Source organism: Euprymna scolopes, chromosome 2 (assembly GCF_053919585.1).
Source record: "Euprymna scolopes isolate OS-2025 chromosome 2, ASM5391958v1, whole genome shotgun sequence".
Taxonomy (NCBI): domain Eukaryota; kingdom Metazoa; phylum Mollusca; class Cephalopoda; order Sepiida; family Sepiolidae; genus Euprymna; species Euprymna scolopes.
This window is the reverse complement of record NC_136483.1, coordinates 66,234,794-66,250,094: the sequence shown is the minus strand read 5'-3', so window position 1 is coordinate 66,250,094 and position 15,301 is coordinate 66,234,794. Positions and strand designations below refer to the sequence as shown.

The 15,301-nt window shown below is 34.5% G+C and overlaps 2 protein-coding genes across 2 annotated transcripts in view; one reads left to right on the top strand and one right to left on the bottom strand.

Moving 5' to 3' along the window:
* LOC145291908 (calmodulin-binding transcription activator 2-like) overlaps positions 1 to 15,301 on the top strand; it is a 2,646,613-nt gene that overhangs the window by 2,603,221 nt on the left and 28,091 nt on the right. The window lies entirely within an intron of this gene.
* LOC145291876 (transmembrane protein 26-like) overlaps positions 1 to 15,301 on the bottom strand; it is a 30,468-nt gene that overhangs the window by 5,058 nt on the left and 10,109 nt on the right. The window contains exon 2 of the mRNA XM_080137725.1: positions 3,250 to 3,409. Coding sequence (XP_079993851.1) covers positions 3,250 to 3,409 — 160 coding nt within the window. The remainder of the gene's footprint in view (positions 1 to 3,249; positions 3,410 to 15,301) is intronic.

The window sequence follows — 15,301 nt, the reverse complement described above, 5'->3', positions numbered from 1 at the left end:
CCAAAAGGGACTTAGCTAACTCTCCTCTTTCCCGACTCTACCCTGACTCATCTGTCTCTACAGCTTTCTCTCTGACTCTCCACTCAACTCTCTGAATAGATTGTAAATGTCTTTCTTTGTGACGTCAAAGACGTGCTCAAACCACATGAATATTCTCACATTGATTTACACACGGCTTCCAACATGCCACACAAAGAAAATTCCTAAACTGTTTTGTTTTCTATTGTCCTAACTCTGACCTAATTTAGTGATTTCTACAATAATGGACAATTCACTAAATTCCTGAGATTACAATATGTACTCACTTAACTCAGTTCGATTCTAACCTTTTCTTTTCGACAAATATTATTTTCAACCTTATTTATGTTGTTCCTTTAATTACTGGGATCTGCCCCCTTCCATATATCTACTACTACTAATAATAATAATATTAATAATAATGGACACTTAAAGCATCCATAGATAACCAACTGACCAATCAATTCAATTTTATTGGCAAAAATAGCAAATTGCAGCAAGTCGTTTAAAAAGACAACAGATATTGCATCTAGATATCGTCTAAATGTTGTTGCAAGGTGACTTAAAACGTGGAAGTCATCAGAACCTGCACGGAGAAAAAGCGTGACCAGAGAATATTTTCATTTTTGTGTTGAGATGAAAGGGTGTCAATAGAGACAACGACTATGTGAAAGACTTCTCTAAAGGTAGATTTAAAGTCGTATCGATGATGCTACATGCCAGAATCAGGTTCCGTTGCATAAACCATTACTCAGACGAGAGCAGATTTTATCTTTGAAGTTGTTCTTTGTAGACATCATCATCATAATAATATTCGTATAACATAAGTGTTTAACTTTCAAAGTACTGGCCAGGTCTTTGTATCTCTTGGCTCCATTTTATCACTTCCTCTCGTGTTTCCTTGATTTTTCCCTGTAAACTGACTCTGCTACTTAACTGTTCTACATCTACTAACCCAATAACTTTCACCCAATCATTCAATGTGACCATACCATTGGAGTCTCCTGCTCTACTTACATCTGCTTATACTGTCCAGATTTAGTCTTCCTTTGAGGTTATCAGAATCAAGCCTATCTATAAGACTGACATTGCACATCCATTGTATCATTCTGATATCATTTCCCTTCATGCAATGCATGTCCTCAATCCTCACTATCCAGGTTTACTTCCATATATTACCAGCGTACACATGACTTTGGTTGACAATAGTAATGTTCTGCTGGTTAGTAATAACAGAAGTCTCTGAACTTGCTTCATCCACTACTAATTCTTGCAGTCATACTAGTACTTGCCCCATTCAATGCTCCAATAGTGTCTCCAAGGTGACAAAACTTTTTCACAATAGTTTTGCCATCAGATTATACTTTTTCCCCCATCTCCATCGTCTTACACTACTTGTCATCTTCTCTCAATTTATCGAGAATTCCACGGCACTTTTTGTCTACCCAATTCTTACAAGTAGTACAAAAAATTGAATTGCACCCGATTTTCTTTATACAAACTGGGCAAGAAAACTTTCCTATTTTGGAATTTTTCACCACTAATCATCACTTTGTTTGATGCTGTTTTGGCTTGTAAGATACAAGGAAAACTATCTATACCATGCGGTGCTATTTTAGCTTAATGCCTACACTGTATACATCTTATTTTTATTTTTAATATACAAATCTGCATGTCAAGCCATGATCCATGTGCTCTGCTTTTGGAATCGACAGAATTTTGCTAATAATTTATGGAAAAATGACAAAAAATTGAGTTGGTTTAATCTCTTGATTTGTTTGAATAGATTACTAAGCTTTCGGTGACTTTGTATTAGATAATTGGCTGAAACAGTCTCTCATTTGAATGTTAGGGGTTAAGGTTCCAGGCTAGCTAATCATACATTCTTTTGAAACCTATTGGAAGTGTTCCTCTTGCTCTTGTACCATGTTGATTGCAATATGAGATGAAGATGCCATAACAGTGTAAATAATCATACCAAAGTAGATTCATGACTTGTATATAACAAGCCAAAGGGACATCCTTCTAATCTTGGTAACATTTACTCTCAGACTTTTATTTTCCATAGCATTCCTCCAAGTAGATCATCCATTGTTTCACAGGCAAATACTAAATGCTCAGCATCTCTTCTGGACAATCTGTATAGAGCTCTGAGGACAATATTTCTAAGACATAAATAAAAAGCAATGGCCTCAGAACCCTGATGTACCTTATAGTAAAGTTGTTACTAAATGTGCTGTTAATGCTCAGATGATTTTGAGCATTTCTGTACATTGCATGAACAACGTTCATCAACCACTCGTTTGCTCTTAGTTTATACAAAATCCACAAGACAAACCTTCTTGGCATTTTGTCGAAAGCATTCTCCAGATCCACAAAGTTAAAATACAGGTTCTTTTTCTTACAAAGATACTTCTCTTGTATTTGTCTCAGAGTAAATATAATATCAATACTACTTTGCTCAAGCATAAACCCAAACTGCATTTCATTTGTATTTATCTGACCTTATTTGCTACTCAGTTATTTTCTTAATCACTTTCAGGATCAACTCTTTAATTACCCCTTTCTGGTGTTTTGTCTTCTGTCTTTGTAACATTCTGTAATTGTATTAAATTCAACGTCTTTTTGGGACCTGATTTGTCGAGTTCGTGATCATATGAATGCCTGTTACACCCTCAGATTTCAAGAGTTTCGGAACCATGCCTGAAGGTCCTTAAGTCTTACACTTTATTTTATTGGTAATTCCTTGTACCATTTTTTTTTCTCAATTCTTATAGCTGGAATGAATACTGCTTCTGCAACTTCTGTATTTTCATGGTTCTATGGAAACTCAGTATTCAAAAGTTTTTCATAGTTGCAGTTTCAAGCATTCCTCAGTCTTTGTTACTAATTATCAATCATTTGGAATGCACTTTTCTCCAACAATATCCATCTTTGTTTTTGTCATTTGTTTAGCAATCTTGAATACTTTATTCTTGTAGTCATTCCTTTCTAGTATATCTGAAAATCTGATTTTTTTTTTGGGGGGGGGATAAGCATCTTTTTTAGCTTTGTACATTGTCCTTATTGCCTTCGGATACACATCTACACTGGTTCAGCAAAATTTTATCCAGATTTTTTTTTTTTTTTTTTTTTTTTTCAGCATATAGCCCTTATGCCTAACACAACTTTTATTATATTATTAATTATTTTCACTTTTCAAAGTGGCATAAAATTCTTACAGAAACTTACCCCAAGAAATCCACCAAGATTTGCATGCAGGTCTCTTGCTGATTCATTTACAGGTCTGTCAGTCATATTAAAATTAATTCTTTTATCCATTTCATAAAGTTCAAGAAACCAAATCGCTGGCACCACACTTGTCAGGTAGATAAAAACACTTGGGCAAAACCTGCAAAAAATTCAAAATAATTGCATAAACTTTTGTTTAGACATTTATACTGACACTTTCAGAAGTGAGAAATCCTACATAAAATTAGAAGGGTTGGATTAAAGTGGGAGATATTTTCAACAGTGCAAGTACATGTTGACAATATCATATTTATGTTTCTGAATTTTGGAGATGAGAAGTTTTAATTTGTATCTATATTATTGTTATGAAACAGTCTCTCATTTGAATGTTAGGGGTTAAGGTTCCAGGCTAGCTAATCATACATTCTTTTGAAACCTATTGGAAGTGTTCCTCTTGCTCTTGTACCATGTTGATTGCAATATGAGATGAAGATGCCATAACTCTTCTCATTTTTGAGTGTTATTCGATTGATGTAAATTTGGAATAGAACACTTCATTTAATTCATGGAGGAAGCATGCTCTTGTTTCGTAATGGCTGTCAAAGGTTACATTGCCCAAAACATTGTGTGAATAAGCCTCAAAATAAGAACAATAGTCCGAATAATCCAAACAATAAGAATCTCGGATTTGACATTGAAAAGATTATTCATTTATTTCAATTTTTATATATTTCTACATTAATTTTAATTTCATTTTTATTGGTTTATTTTTCAAATTTTGATCATTTTTTTTATTTAATTTCCGTGAAGCAATATACTGTCCAAAATGATTTATTAGATTACTGACTGACAAACAGAGCACACAGAGTATTCCTTGGCCAAACTGACAGAATTTTTGATTCTCTTTGAAATTTCTGTTCTCAATGTCTCATAGAAATTTTACTGTTTAGTATTACATATAACAAATATATTTAATAAATGTCATTTAACACAGAATTATATTATTAGAACGCATTAAATTATATCATTAAAACGCATTAAATTATATCATTAAAACGCATTAAATTATATCATTAAAATGCATTAAATTATATTATTAAAATGCATTAAAGCTTTAGGTGCAGTGGAAAGTTGGAAAGAATTATAAAAACACAACAAAATCCAAATAAATTACTCACACTATAGATTATCATATCTTTACGAGGCAACAATTCGCCCATATATACATAAAGTATTGTTGCAACATTTGAGCTGGTCCATCTAGCACTAGTTCCTAACTCTTAGACAGGGTCCAAAAAAAATCTCAAATCTAATAGATTTTGCACTGTCGGTCAAGTTCCACCCTCTATTCCATCATTGTAATGTTGCACTGTTCCACCCTCTATTCCATCATTGTAATGTTGTGACTGTTTACAAATACTTTAATGGGATGTACTCTGATGAACTGATAGACCTTTTGCCTCCTCGACATACGCGCTCTCAACTAACATGACAAGCAACAAAATCCCATGCCTTCTATTCTAATAGATTTTTCCCTCGGACTGTTAGAATTTTAGAATTCCCTTTCTGTTTCTTACTTCTCTGACTGTACTAACCTACAAGTTTAAATGTAATGTGAACAGACATCTTGCTGCTTAACTTCCTACAGTCTCCTGTTGGATATAATCCCAAATAGTAGCCCTTTATGTCCAAGTTTAATATGCCTTGTTTGTGGTGAAAAAATTAAACAAAAGTAAGCAAACAATTATAATATACATTACAAAACAGTAATATATTAGGCAAATATATACATACCATTAATAAAGTAGTTTAAAAGGTCTACATAATTAGCATGGCAGGGACATTTAAAAATGGATTTTATGGCCATAGAAACAACGAAAGGCATATGGATCACATTCCACTTCTGGAAAGATGACAAACATCAATAGTTAAATGGAAAATAATTAGAAAGGCCAAAATATTTAAATCTTTAAATTCAGATTGATATTATTATAATAAAATAAAATATGCCTCAAGTACGCTTGAAAGCCAAATCACAACGTAATATTAGGAAATTAAACAAATATTTTACTTGTTTGAAATTTCTAACAAATATATTTCAGAGATATACTCCATCTTCAGTGTGTTGTTTTGTTTCTTTTTTTTCTTTTCTTCTTCCTTGCCATGTTTTAAAGTCGGAGAAAAAAGTCCGTTTGTAAAGAGCTGCGCGTTGTATCTCCGCAGTTGTATTTTGAAATGTTTGAACTGTGCGTAGGCAACGCGAGAATAACGTCAAGGGTGTGAGTTAATATAGAAACGTTGATGATTTATATTTAAAGATAGGAACGAATTATTTAATAAAAGAAATGAAACTATAATTAACTGCAAGCATATAAAACTACATTGTCATTTGTAAGCAACTGTTGTTCATAGACCACAACGAATATATACCTTTCTTTCTCTATTTCCTCCTCCCATTCCCATAATTTTCTAATCTCCAACCTTATCCTTATTATAATTTTAATTGTAATTTATAAACTTATTTTATAGTTTATATTTACGAGAGGTTATTAATAAGTTTCCAGACTTTTTTGTACAGGCATTGAAAATTGTCGTAGACTCTTAAAAACTCAGTATGTTATTGCTATACATCTTATGAGATGACTATCCAATTTTTATAATTTCAGGTTTAAATGAACAGCTACAGCAGGAATTGGAATGCATCTTACTAAAGCCTGATTTTCACAACTGGTAAATCTCAAAAATGCAATCTGGACGTGAGCTTGATCTACTATGACCTAGAGACCCAAAAAGACCAGACAGAGCAAATCCACCCAGAAACTTATGATGATCACTTTTTTTGACAGCACGGGCATGGTCTACATACACTGGGCTCTCACTGGACAGTCAAGAAGGAATACTGTGTTGAGATTTTAAGAAAGTTCAGGAAGTCTCCTGTGCGTCATGAGTAAGTTTCTGGAATCTGTGTTAAATAGAGAAGTAATCAACCATCTTAGCAAAAATAACCTTCTTCGTGACACAATATGGTTTCCATTCTGCTAGATCTACAGCAGATGTGCTTTTTTTTTTTTTTTTTTTTTTACATAAACGTCACCACTTATCAAGGCCGATAGGCCACTCAAGGATAAGGGTTAAAGAGTGTAGAGTAGTCAAAAGGACAATATAGTAATCGATAGTAATGGAAGTTCGGTAAATTTGTTAACTTAAGTGAAACGGCTCATCAGAAATTTATTCACGTTGGACTTAAAGACAACCATATTATAGAAAGCTGGAAAGCAGGAAAACGGAATACAGTTCCACAGGCGTGCAGTTCTAAGAAAGAAGCTTTGATCATGGAATCTGTTTAGGTTTAGATACAGATAAAGAGTGGGGAAAATTATTGATAATGTTTTCAGCTAGTCTAGTGTTTCTTGTGAAAGTTTGGCGAGGGGGGACCATAGATTGAAGCTCAGTTGAACACTTTCCATGAAAATAACGATAAAGCAGAGACAAACTCACAACATCTCTTCTGTGAGACAGAGGTTGCAGCGAAGAGAAAAGGATATCTCCCACCAGGCCACGAAGTCTATTTGGAACCCTATCAAGGCAGGACAAGTCTTTTCTAGCAGCTCCTGCACATATGTGGCAACAGTACTCCATCCTTGGACGTATCTGGCTCTTATATAGATAGAGAATTGCATCAGCAGTGAGATATCTACTGGATCGATAGAAGGATCCTACCATTTTTCCAGTGGCCTTGGCAACAGATTTGATGTACGTATTCCATTTAAGATCAGGAGTAAAGGTCAAGCCCAGAAGCCTGTCAAAACTTGAGGCCTCCCCAAGATGAGAGCCATTCATTTTAATTGATGCCAGATGGGGATCAGAACGTTGACGTAAAGATAGAAGCTTGGTTTTAGATGCATTAAAACTAACCAGCCACTTTTTTCCCCATTGTACAACATGATCAAGATCAGAGGAGAGAGAATCGGAGAGAACTTGGTCGTTTACTGTCTTAGATGTGCTACCATAGATGGTAGTGTCATCAGCAAAAATGTCTACGAATGATGTAAGGATGTGATTTAGAAGATCATTAATGTAGATCAGGAAAAGAGTTGGGCCCAGGATCGACCCCTGAGGGACTCCAGCATTTATACTGTGAGCTTCTGATTTTCGGCCATCAACTACTACTCTTATGAACCTATCAGAGAGAAATGATTTAATAATTGAGAAGACATTTCCAGCAATATCATAGCTGGAGATCTTGTGAAGTAAACCTTTATGCCATACCCTATCAAAGGCCTTTGATATGTCAAGAGCAATTGCCCTAGAAAGGTTGCCTCTGTCGAGAGGTTCGCTAATCCTATGAGATATAACTGTAAGCACAAGCTCACACAAGAGGACTTCCATGGGACCTTCCAGAAGTTGTTGGAACGGTATAACAAGTGTGTTGCAGCCGAAGGAGATTACTTCGAAGGGGACTAGAGTTTCATGTGTGTACTATCAATAAGTGCCCATTCGAAAAAAAAGTCTGAAAACTTATTTCGTATGCTTTTACTGTTGAATGTTATTTCTTTATTTTTATATATATATAATTAGCAGGGGCGCTTGGCGTTTCCCGGTCATAAAATACACTTAAATATGATATTTTATTTTACGACGATTTTGTATTTATCATTATAGAGTCAACTATTTCATATTATATTGTACCCTATATATAATCATAATTACAAAAGTAAAAAAAAGAAATAATAATTTCAGTGGCACCAGCTAGAATCGAAATTGAAACCAAAGCATAACAAAACATAGTTTCATGATTGTCTACAAGTTAAGCAAAATTAAAGTTTATTTGTACTTAATATGGTTGAACTGTTGAAAGGAGTGTGAATTTTATTGATTACAAGCTAGTTTCCATGACAGCAATGTTTTTGATAGACAAACTACAAGCACGAACGGTCCACAGTGTTTTATAATTTTAAAAATTTTATTCTTAATTCGGCAAACTTCCTATTCAGTCACTTGTTTTACTGGGCCATATTTTTCATATTCTTAAGATGTAAAAATTGTATTTTTACTGATAGTTTAAACATAATAAATATTTATATTCATCATTGTCTTATTAGTACCAGCAATAGGAAATTGAGTTTTAAACAAAAGAAAATGGAAAGAATCATTGTTGGAATCGGAAATTAGGCTAAAATTTTCGATTTTTTTCGATTCTTAATTCTGATTAACCGTGCTAACACTATCCCTTAGTCGTGTCTTTTCAGCATGCTAATGTTATTTGAAAGAAAGGTTAATGATAAAGAGACATATTACACATTTCTCTTTATTATAGAGTGATGAATTTCAAGAATAATTTTGAGCTTTCTAGACAGCTGGTCGTGTGAATGCAAACAAACTTAAGTATAATATATTCGTTAACGTAGTGAACATACTAACATAATAGCAAGTATAAAATCTGACGGTTGTCCGACATGCGAAATATCTAATATACTTTGAAGCTGGTAAGTGTTTGCTTTCGTTTCTATTGCTACACAATGGTTAACAATGACAACATCAGACAAGAATGTATTTAATAGTCACGAGGAGATCAACAAGAGTATTAATTGATTACATTCATCCAGACAAAAAGGTGGCGACAATAATGTGCATAAAAACAATAATTGCAAATAACTAGTGAAATAGAGAAAGAAGGCCGAGTAATCAAATGTGATAGATTGCATAATTGCATGAACGGAAATGTCATTTCCCTGACAATGGCTGACATGTATACTGGCTGTGTCTATCGTGATAGTCACATTATTTATACTCTACTTTATACCCTAAAGAAAGAATGCAATCAAATAAATTGATTCGCTGTCGACTTTTATCTGTATAATTAATGGAGTAAAAAATAGAAATAAATTTAAAAAAAAAAAACAAATATAATGAATTCCATATTTGCTAGATTATAACAAAGTTATCTCCCCTCATTTACAATTTAAGATCGTAACTTTAACGTGTGTGGGTACTATTTGCAGAAAGGTGCCGGCTCGGTATATTTGTGAGTTATTTCCCTTTAATCAAATTAAAGTTATTCCCCCTAAATTATTCTAAGCAATAAGAGAATGAGTTCTTCTAATTTAGAAATGCACACACAAAACAAGCCAAAAACTATATGGCCCCCCTACTGATGCCTTGAATTTTAGAAGAAAAATAAAAATTAGCTCTAAAAGGTGTGTTTTTCACCCCCTGAAACACCTTGGGGTTAAAGCCCCAGAATTTTTCCAGGGTCAAATATTACGTTTTCAGATGTATATCCATTTGGTTTTGCATTTAGATAATTTTCAGCAAAATTTAATAGTCAGAAAATATTCTATGTCCTGAAAAGTGCGATTTGTGGCCATTTTGACCATCTTGTGATGCAACCAAAATTTTTATCAAAAATCTGAGAATGTTACATTTCCTCCTTTAGCTAGTTGTAACTTCATGAAAAATTTCAGAAAAATGTAATGAGTAGTTATTGAGAATTTTGGGAATGAACAGACGAGGGTGATCCTAATCCGACTAAGTCGGTGAACCAAAAAGAGACATGCTTCACCTATGTGCAAGATTCCAAATGAAGTGGGTTCTTTTTTTGACAGTGGGATTTTAGCTGGGTGAATGTATTTTGCTTAGTTTTATATGGTTTTCATACAATTGACAGCGTTATATCAGATATTGCATCTGGTTGCAATTTGGATGGGATCTCAAGACGGTTTTCTATCTCAATGTGACCCCTTTATTGCCGTTTTTTTTCTGTTATTCTTTTTACCAAATCAAAGCATATTACCACTTGAAGTGTAAGAGGCTACTGTTTGGGATCATGTGTAACAAACGACTGCAGAGAGTTGAGCAGTGACATGTCCACATTACATTTAAAATTTTGCGGGTTAGTACAATTAGGGAAGCAGAAAACTGGTGAATTCTAAATATTGTGGCGATGGGACAGAGGTTGGAGCTTGGTAAATAGTGCCAAACCTATTAGATTTGAGATTTCTTTTTTGACACTCTGTTTAGGAGTTAGACAATGGATACATGTTGGATTTTCAGTATCCATTCACAAAAAAGTTCCCAGATAATATTAAAATAAGACATATTTAGTTTACATTGCTCAAGGAATTCTCTATAATTTGTTTGACCTAGAAATTCAGGAAGTCAGTCGACCTAGTCCACAATTCCTAAAACTACATGATGAAAAGTTTTATGGCGGTTACCATAAATTTTAACGGCGTTTGGAAAAGGTTCACCATTTCGGTCGGTCCCCTTTTTGAGGCACCTCCGACATTAGAGAGAGAACAAGAGTGCTTAAAAAGAATGGTTGTGGAAAAGAAAACATGGGTTATAATTAAGTATGACGATACTTTAGGATTGATGATGTTTTATAAAGGTTTCCAAGATATAGGGTACAAAGAGAATGGTACATTTCTTTGATAAGTCTTTACCCAGGGAAACTGGTCTGTCACACGTTGATGTTTCTATCGTTTCCGCATGTCTGAGACAGATTTCTTTCTAAAAAAACAGTACTTTTTTTTGTTTTGTTTTAAATTTGAATATATTATTTATTGATCTTTTAACTTCAATTTGTGATATATAAAACTTTGGTGAGTAAATTAATTTACTTCTTTTTAATAGACACTTGAAAATGGGGGGGGGGTGAATTTAAAAAGTCTGCCTAAAATATTATATTCAGTTTATTGGCATAAAATTTCACATTGACCCTGAAAATATTGTAAAAATTGAATCAATAGAGAAATTTTGATAGATTTTTAAAGTTTAAAAATTGAAAAATACTGAGCTCGTAAAATTCAATTAATTTCATTACTGTTTTTTAAAAAATAAAAAATATATATTTCTATTACTTTTAAAACAACTTTAACAATTTATTTTGGAAGTATAATCCATAAAGAAAATAAACAACCCACTTTTAAAAGAGAAATTACGAGTTTTTTCTATTTTATTCGCAGTTTCGTGTTAGGGGTGTCAAAACTTCCTACAAAAATTCTGATACACCTAGAGCATTAGCAAAGCATTTTCACATTTTTAACAGTGTGTAAATTACTTCCCTTGCACTCGTAGATTGTCTAGATAATCACAACCTACAAGTGCAAGGGAAGTAACTCTTCAGAGTATGATCAAGAGGGATAACTCTAACTGATTTTTTTCTTTTTTCTTTTTTTTTTTCTATTCAAGTAAATTTTGAAATGCATTGTTAGATAGTTACGAAATCTTACAATATCCGGATTTCGGTGTTTTTAAAATTAGCAGAACCCGTGGATATTCCGCGAAATGAGAAATATATTAAATTAACAAATGTTTTCATGAAGCTGATATTTTTTCTGGATCGGCGCAAAAAAATTATTTTTTTTGGGACAAAAAACCTATAACATTTTATTTTTATTTATTTTATTTATTTTATTTATTTATTTTTTTTTTTTTTACGTAGACATCACCATTTATCAAGGCCAAGAGGCCACTCGAGGATAAGGGTTAAAGAGTGTACAGTAGAAATTGGAAAATATACTAATTGTTAGTAATGGAAATTCGGTAAAATTGTTAACTTATATCGAATGGCTCATCAAAAATTTGTTTACGTTAGACCTGAAGACAACCATATTGTAGTCAGCTGGAAAGCAGAAAAACGGAAGACAATTCCATAGGCGTGCAGTTCTAATAAAGAAGCTTCCTCATGGAATCTACGCTTAAGTTTAGGCAAAGATAAAGATTGGAGGAAACTAGTGATAGTGTTTTCTGCTAGACGGGTGTTTCTTGTGAAAGTTTGGCGAGGGGGGACCATAGAATGGAGCTCAGCCAAGCACCTGCCATGAAAATAACGATAAAGCAGAGACAAACTCGCAACATCTCTTCTATGAGAAAGGGGTTGCAGGGAAGGCAATGAAGTCTATTTTGAACTCTATCAAGACAGGATAAGTCCTTTCTAGCAGTTCCTGCTTAGATGTGGCAACAGTACTCCATCCTTGGACGTACCTGGCTCTTATATAGATAGAGGATTGCATCAGCAGTGAGATATCTACTGGATCGATAGAAGGATCCCACCATTTTTCCAGCGGCCTTGGCAACAGATTTAATGTATGTGTTCAATTTAAGATCAGGAGTAAAGGTCAAGCCCAGAAGCTTGTCAAAACATGAGGCCTCCCCAAGACGAGAGCCATTCATTTCAATTACTGCCAGATGGGGATCAGAGCGTTGATGATATAAAGATAAAAACTTGGTTTTAGACGCATTAAAAGTAACCGGCCACATCTTTCCCCATTGTACCACTTGCTCAAGATCAGAGGAGAGAGAATCAGAGAGAACTTGCAGTCTTCGATGTGTTACCATATATAGTGTCCTCAGCATAAATGTCTACGAATGATGTAAGGATGTGATTCGGAAGATCATTAATGTAGATCAGGAAGAGAGTTGGGCACACGATGGACCCCTGAGGGACTTCAGCATTAATACTGTGAGATTCTGATTTCTTCTCATCAACCACTACTCTTATGAACCTATCAGAGAGAAATGATTTAATAATTGAGAAGACATTTCCTGCTATACCGTAGCTGGAGATCTTGTGAAGTAAGCCTTTATGCCATGCTCTATCAAAGGCTTTTGATATGTCAAGAGCAATTGCCCTAGAAAGGTAGTCTCCGTCGAGAAATTCACAAATCCTATGAGATATAACTGTAGGCACTAAGGTTATTTTTGCTGAGATGATTAATTACTTCTCTATTTAACAGATTCCAGCAACTTACTTATGACGCACAGGAGACTTATTGGCCTATACTGAGAGGGAGATGAGCGATCATCTGAATTCTTAAATACAGGGCATACTGATGAGATTTTCCAGAGTGATGGGAATCAATTCTCCTTAAGACAACGTTTAAACAGTTTTATAAGGATGGGCGCTAGTTCTGGTTGAAGTCTTTTGAGTACTATAATTGGAATACCATCAAAGCTGGTTGCTTTCCTGGAATCAAAGTTTTTAATTAGATTGGCAACATCATGTACAGATATTTGTATATCACATAGCATGTTTTCTGATACAGGAGGAAATATTGGGGGTTTGTGGCCTTGGTCACAAAGAGTAGAATTAGCTGCAATGTTCTTGGCAAAGAGTTTGGCTTTGTCTGATGCTGACGAGATTACCTCAGGTCCATTGATGATAGTTGGGATGGAACACACATTTCTGTTCAGGATTCTGTTTGCTATTGTGAGATTTCTCTAACAAGGTTTTTGCCCTTGGCAGAATGGAAGAAAACCATACAGAAATTACAACAAGCTCACCTTAGGAGTTCAACGTAAATTTTATTAAAGTAAAAAAAGGTCCATGTTTGCAAAAGATGTGTCATCTTCAGCTATCTGCCATTTTTGGCTCGTTACGTTCCTGAAGGGAAAATTGTATGTCTTCAATAGAGGCTGGGTAAAATTCCTGCTGACGAAGTATGTGCAGGTCGGTGTAGTCAGGTCTTCCTTGAAGAATGATGCAAGATGGCACACACGAGGAGTCTTTGTAGAATACTGTCTAATTGCAGGCCAAACAATAGACCTTAAATTCGTCTTGATAGACATCAAATAGAAGCAAAAACGTGCAAATAAAAATTCACCCTACTTAAGGGCATTGGTAAATGCAATAATAAAGTTCCGCTCCACATTTGAGCATTTAAAACGTCTAGAAGCAACAAGTAATTTCGTAGCTTTGATACGAGTGAGAATCCAGTCTGTTCTGCCCTGCGTCTTTTAGGATTAGAGTCAGAATTCCATGTGTGTTCACCTCGACATCTCTCTGGAATCTGATCTGTAAGGAATATTGGCGCCAAAGAACATTCTCGGCAGCCACTTATAACATGCAATTTGATTGGTTAAAACAAATCTGTGGGCGGAGAAACCGTCCAATAAAAAGCTTGCTTACTTCTTCAGAATTTCTTACACTATTTGCTTGGTGGGTACAAAGTTTATTAATATTTTTATGAAAATAGTTTCTTATATTTTAAACTAGCGGGGGTACCCGGCGTTGCCCGAGTGTTTGTTTCCGGGACGGGGGGGGGAGTTTTAAAAAATGTTATGGTAGGTAAGTAGGAAGGATCAAACCCGGAGTCATGAGTAAAAGTAGGAAAATAAAGTGAAAAAAATAAAAACATCTGCAACGTTAACAGTTCGGCCACCAAGAAAAGTCCATTCCAGTTGTTTAGGAAAAAAAAAAAAAAACAAAAAAAAACGACTACGGTAGGTCGGCGCGAACGTGAAAATATAATGCGAATTGTCCAGCACGCTAACCACTACGCCACAGAGCACTGCAGCTTAGTTTAGTGATTTTAAATAACTTCACATGAAAGAACTACGAAGCCAAACCGGTGTTCTCTTCTCAACTGTTCCTTGTGAACGATCCCCAAACGGTGTTAAGTGGTGGCAGGGGGAGGAGGAATGTATAAGAGAGAAAATATTTTACCACTTCCATTGATCTTAACCGATTTTGGCCGTGACTTCTCAGCAGAAAAAGTATAGAAATCTAAGATTATCAAGGAATTTGAGAAATAAGCCTATAACACACCTCAGATATTGTTCTGCCGTTTGTGCATATTATATTTGCATGAAATATCTTGATTTTTAATCCTATTAAGGTCAAAATCAGACGAGAAAAAATGAGTTCATTTTATTTATATAGAAGATATAGAAATGACCCCAATAAGATAAGTTAATTAGTATTAATTAGCACTCGTATAGTAATACTATGCTACTTAGTTCAATACAAATAATAAAATCACATTGTAAGAGACCATCTTTAATTTACTTCTTCAGTCCAGCACCTCTTGGTAGATAAATGTCTAAACAAAAGGGATTCTTTGAGAGGCTGAAAAGCAATAAAGGCTTTGATGAATACAAAAGATGTTGAGACAATCTTTCAATAGCAGACATATGTTCGAATTTTTAAGGATGTGTAAACTCCATGCAAAGGAACTCAAATATAAGGAAGGCAATAGAAGGAAGAAGACTTCCTTATTCTGATACGATTACAGATGTCGGTGCTGATTCTTTAGAAAGTTCTAAATAT